We start from the raw sequence: 6,187 nt of genomic DNA, 5'->3' as shown, positions 1-6,187 counted from the left end.
TGGTGGTGATTTGTATTTGGCTCACAGCACTGCAGCCCCATGCATCGCTCTCATTACTCTCACTGAGATCTGAAACAGTCACGAGAGAAGACAAGACGAAGCGGTGCGTTACACCGGAGCGTCCATGAAGTGAAGGCATTTCTCTCTCCCTCTCCTCCCACCCTCCGCTTTTAGGGAAGTCGGTCAGCTGACTGTCTAGCTGTCAAGACCGTGCGCCCTCCTCTCTCGCTGTTCTCCTCCTCCTTCTCTTCCTCTATTTCAGCGCGGAGTCTCGCTCCCATTGGAGCCTTTCAGCACGACGTCACGGTGCGCTATAGATAAAGCGCTGGCTGGCTCCAAGCGCAGTCTGCTGGATACCACAGATTGGGAGAGAGTGAGAGAGGCGAGCCTTTGAATCTCTGCGGTGCAGAGCTGGAAAAGCTGCTTCTCAGCGAAAATCAGACGCCCTATTTACTCTGCTTATTTTGCTCCTATTATTTTCCTGGAGAAAAAAAAGGGACTTACAACCAAGAAGTTGCAACGAGGACTGGTGCCCGTTTCAGCGAACAAACGTGGTATTTCCTTTATTACTATTTATGCTGTTTTTTTTGTTTTTGTTTTTGTGAATACACTTCTACTGAAGGGACTGAGGTTTTTACTTTTGCACTGAGACGCATTGCTTTCTACCTCCTGCCTGGTCTCTCTGCCAGATTATCCCAGCAGAAGTAGGCTATATGACGCAAACCGTGTGCAGCGCATTAGTCTGAAACTTTTCCTCCACTACTTTTTTTTTTTCATTTTCCTTTTTTTTCCCCCACCAATCACACGGTGTTTCATGCTACAGCAAGTCAGTGCACAACGGTGGAGGAGCCAAAAGAACTATTGCATGAAACAAGAAAGGAGAGAAGAGACGTTGATTAATAAGTCAGTTTTTGCGACGCTCGCAAGTACCTTTGCATATCTGCAAAAGAGTCGCGACAGCAACATGAGCACAGAGCTGAGCATGGGCCCGGAGCTACCCAGCAGCCCTCTGGCTCTGGAATATGTCAACGATTTTGACCTGATGAAGTTTGACGTGAAGAAGGAAGGCCTGGCCGGGCTGGAGCGCAACGGGGTGCGCCAGTGTAACCGTCTCCAACCCCAAGGCTCCGTGTCCTCCACCCCCATCAGTACACCCTGCAGCTCGGTGCCCTCCTCGCCCAGCTTCAGTCCCACAGAGCAGAAAAACCACCTAGAGGAGCTGTACTGGATGCCGAACAGCGGGTACCACCAGCAGATAGACCCGCAGACGCTAAGCCTGACCCCAGAGGACGCAGTGGAGGCCCTGATTGGAGCCACAGCTCACGGCCACCCTCCGCCTCCGCACGTCCAACAGCAGCTGCAGCAGCAAGGCGCTTTCGAGGGCTACAGGGGCCCGCATCACCATCACAGCCACCACGGCCACGGCCAGCAGCACCATCACCCATATGCTGGGGGCATCCCGCACCACGCCGAGGAACTGTCCGGGCACCCGGGCGGACACAACCATCCACACAGCCAGCACCACCATCACCACAGCCAGGACCCAGACAGCCCGTCCCCGGTCTCCCCAGAGTCCCACCAGCCGCTCCATCACCACCGCCACCATCATCACCACCATCCGCACGGCCACCTGAGCCAGTCGGCGGGGCACCACAGCTCTGGGGGCGGACTCAACGTGGAGGACCGCTTCTCCGACGACCAGCTGGTGTCCATGTCGGTGAGGGAGCTCAACAGACACCTACGGGGCTTCACCAAGGACGAGGTCATCCGCCTCAAGCAGAAGAGGAGGACCCTGAAGAACCGGGGCTACGCTCAGTCCTGCAGGTTCAAGCGGGTGCAGCAGAAGCACGTGCTGGAGAACGAGAAGACGCAGCTGATTAACCAGGTGGAGCAGCTGAAGGCGGAGATCAGCCGGCTGGCGAGGGAGAGGGACGCCTACAAACTCAAGTGTGAGAAACTGACGGGGTCAGGGGCCAATAACGGGTTCCGCGAGGCTGGCTCAACCAGTGACAACCCTTCATCTCCAGAGTTTTTCATGTGAGTTGTCGTAGCCTTTTCTTGTGAACCCCTTCACAACAAACTTTCCCCTCCACCCCCACCTTTCCTTTTTCTCCACAAATGACTGACTGGCTGATGAACAAACGATAATAATCCACACTTCCCATACTGTTTATGATTATACTAATAACGGTAACAATTATATTCATATTAGAAGAATAATCCATCAAATAGTATTCTCATATATAATCATCTCTCCATCCACGTGTCAACTGAGATACAAAGAGCAACGTAGAGTGTCTGATCAGTCGCAGCATCTTTGTAGATTAGTTGCTTGTAGTGAAGAGACTTTTTTTTCTCCTTCTTCAAAGAAGAGGATCGGCTGATGAACTTTTTCTGTACTTTTTTTGAGGCTACAGCTTTTAAATAATCTGTAAGTAGTGTGGGATGGCGTCGAGGCAGTTGTCTTGTAATTTTGTTCTCCAGAAACGATGACATTGTTATGAAACAACAAGCAGGCCTGGCCTCGCAAGCCTGCAACACACCAGACTCTCTCATTCGACAAAAAAAAGGGGGGGCCCGTAAATCTGAGAAAAATCTCCAAAAAGCAAGACTCCACTTTATGCAAATTTAAAACGTCTGTCTTGGGGGGACATTTTATGCAACATCTCATTGATTTATTGCCTGCTTGGTTATATTCGAATATATATTGAAACAAAAAATCTGCATTAAATATTAATCCTGCATGCTGGACATGTACGGTAATAATTTCTATTTTGTACTTTCATCTTCTCGTGTATATTAAGAGCATGTTGTTGATCTGCGCTTCTCCATAGTTTTTTGGGGGGGGGGTTAGAGAAATGCAGCGGGGACAGAACAGCAGGACTGCCGGTGCAGTGTCATATGGTGTGGGTTTCTTTGGGCTTGTAAATATTATGCAACCGCAAAACTGCACAACAAGATTGAGGAGGCTGGTTTGTACTTCTTTCTTTCTTTGTGTTGTGTTTTTATTTCATTTATTTTGTATGATTTTTTTTTATCATTTTGGGGTATTGATTGAGAGGAGTGCATTTTTTCAGTTGCATTTAAATACAACAAAACTTTGTGTGTCAAGTGCACTTTTGGATAATGATTTTTGAACGTTTTCATTTTGAAATTTGTGCAGACCTCCCTCCAGGAAGACATACTATGATACTATATACTAATATTATTCAACACAGGGCCTATGTGCAAAGTTTTAGAGTAATATTTGGACACGTGTTCTGCGAGGCTGAGGAGGACAAACATGTGGCCACAATATTATTGGACCCAGACTGCACAGAAAAGGCTATTGCGCACCAAGTTTTCTACATACTGTTTAACTTACGCAAAGTGTGTAAATGCTCTGTCATTTTAATTCAGCGTGGTTTTTGTGCCACAGTTTTAGAAAAGTGTCGTTCTGCCTTTCTATTAACTCTTTAGCAGTCCACATCAAACCCAAAACAAAAAGCTTATCCTCTCATTCCGATTGGCGGCCACCTGTAGCATATTACCACTGGGCCCGAGATTTGTATTTTTAAACCATATTTAGAAGAAGAAAAAAGTGCAACAACTTACTTGTCAGGGGTTTTATGTAGAGTTAATATTTAGATAACGCCGAGCATTTTAATACAAAAGTTTGGACATTAATGCTCTATGTTTTCCTGATTTTTTTTCCTGCCGGTCAGTAAAAAAAGGGACTCAGGTTGTGCAAATTCTCAAAATGAAAACAACGTGTATGTTATGTAATACGTTCTTTGTCTGTTTTATTATTATTTGATGATTCTGGTTCTGCTGGCCAGATGCATAGTTAAAGTTTTTATTTTAATGATTTAAATTAACAAACTGTCAGATCATATCGAATAAGCATGGTGCTTGCATTTGAAACTATTGTTGAAAAGTCATGCATTTAACAATCTTTGGTTTGTTACTGATTCAACTGTGTTGAAATCTAACTGAAACTGCAGCAGCGGGTTGTTGTTTTGTTTTCACCTATACCATGTACTTTGCGATGATGGGGATCAATTTTCAATCCTGTTTATATAAATAATAGTTAAAAAAAACACTTAAATTTGAACTGTTCCATTCAGGCTGGTTTCTGTTTCGTCTTATTTTTTGGTTGTTTTTGGAAGAAATTGTTTCCTATTTTGCTTATTAAAGTCATTGAAATGGCAATAATTACCTCTCAGACGCTTTTTTCTGACGCCATGTGACAATAACTGTCATATTAACAGCAGATATAATTAATAACACACACACACACACACACTGCAGTAGCGCCAGAGCACACTCTAAAACAAAATGTTTTTGGTTGTTGCCACATCACTGATAGTTAGAGAGACAGAATTTTGTGCAGCGCTTAAGGAAAATGATTTTATCCTCTAAAAACTTATTTGCACCGAGCTCTAAATTTCTTGAATTTCTCTTTGTCCTGCGAACCTTTATTTTATTTTCAGACTTAAGCATGATGTAGAAACTTTTTGGACCGGAGCCCACTGGCCTCCTGTGATTAGATCACCGGGGTCTGGCCGTTTATGTGGTGCTGCAGGGAGATTCCTATACATGCTGCTGGCCTCTGCTGGCATGCTGACTTCTGCAGAAACCCCGCCGTCACGGGAGCGCGCGGTAAAAGGAGATCTTTGACCTTGCAACATACCGGAGAAGAGATGAAAACCTCAGATTTACATTAAGTGGTAAACGAATTTTAGGTTTACGGGCGTACATGGCTTTGAATACACTTAAAGGCTCAATCTGACTGGCTGTTACACAATTTGAATCTTGAGGAAAAAAAAAAAAAAAAAAAAAAAAAAAGTCCGACCCTGTCGCCCAACGCGCTGAGCCAGACCTCAGCTTCAAAATAATCCCTTGTGCGCGCCTGCGGGTGTGATATTTTTATGGTTAACATTAATGGAATTTATGATTGCCATGTGTCAACACACTTGCAATATCCTAGAAGACTGTATTCCCTTTCATCTTTGCAGCAACCGAGCAGGCGCACGAAATGTGAAGTTTGAGGGATTTCTATTAGGTTTACAAAAAAACAAAAAAAACAAAAACACATTCGTGACTTCATACACACAAATATATCAACAGACAGTGTCATTCTTCAATCTGCATGTCCGGATAGTATGACAATAGAAGCAGAGAAGAAGAAGAAGCAGAAGAAGAAGGGGAGTAAGTGTTGATCTGGTCCCGGTCTAGAGTTTCTGGTGTCAGAACATTATCTGCCCCGTGTCTGCACATTCTCAAGGACAAAACCGCTAGGCAGAGAATCAACCAATGAGACCCAAGGAAGGCGAGTCTAGTTTACATTCTCTCTCTCCTCTCTCTCTCTCTCTCTCTGGACAGCCACTGCAGCCTGGGGGCATGAGTGCAGCTGGGGTGAACCAGGAGAGAGAGGCCTATATTTACAGTTATGATAACATCACAAAACAAGTGTTTTTAAGTGTCTATAGGGGATCTTTTTCACCTTCCCTCTTCAGATATTTTATATAGAAGCTCCTGTATGTGTATGTGAGTCACACAGGAGAGGAAACCAGGCTTTGTGTGTTATGTACAGTATCATATGGTGTATTATGACTCCAGAAGTCAACACACATGTTGACATTAAGCTGGACTCACAAAACTGAAAGAGCAAGAGAGTGTTCACCACGAGAAGCCAAACACACGACCAAGCAGTCATGTTTATTAAATGTATAAAAGCTGACTGATTCACAAGAGGGTTCAAAATCTGTTCACACTTCCTTTATGATAAATCTCTAAAAGCAATAAATTAATAAATGAGGACTGAGGAGAAAAAGTGAATTCTAATAATGTATCGACAAGTTGATTTATAAATCAATACTGATCCACTAAGTTGCATTTGTGCAATCGTTTTTTGTTTTTTTTTGCATTATCGCTCATTGTGTCATCACTGAGTTGCATGAATTATATTTCAACAACTTTTTTTTCACAGATTCTTACCTGCAGGAACCATTTTAAAAAAGGAATAGCATGTTTTCACTGAGAGACAATGATGTGTAGTGTACTTCACAGAGAAATGGATAGTGGAAAATTGTATTTAAAAAAAAGTAGGGGGGAGGAAGAAAAAGTAGGGGAGAAAAAGGCAGATGGGGGAAAGTAGAGGAAAGCATCAGGCTCAGCTCAGCGGAAGAGCCAAGGACACAGTGAC

The 6,187-nt window shown here is 44.1% G+C and overlaps 1 protein-coding gene across 1 annotated transcript; it reads left to right on the top strand.

The window, feature by feature from the left end:
- Positions 1-317: 317 nt before the first annotated feature.
- Positions 318-4,191, top strand: mafba (MAF bZIP transcription factor Ba). Its single transcript, XM_010738639.3, has one exon. The coding sequence runs from the start codon at positions 815-817 to the stop codon at positions 2,039-2,041; it is 1,227 nt and encodes a 408-aa protein (XP_010736941.1). The 5' UTR covers positions 318-814; the 3' UTR covers positions 2,042-4,191.
- The last annotated feature ends 1,996 nt before the right edge of the window (positions 4,192-6,187 follow it).

The sequence above is a fragment of the Larimichthys crocea genome, chromosome XV (genome assembly GCF_000972845.2).
Source record: "Larimichthys crocea isolate SSNF chromosome XV, L_crocea_2.0, whole genome shotgun sequence".
NCBI classification, from domain to species: domain Eukaryota; kingdom Metazoa; phylum Chordata; class Actinopteri; family Sciaenidae; genus Larimichthys; species Larimichthys crocea.
The sequence above is the reverse complement of the archived record's forward strand: the minus strand, read 5'-3'. Positions and strand labels throughout refer to the sequence as shown.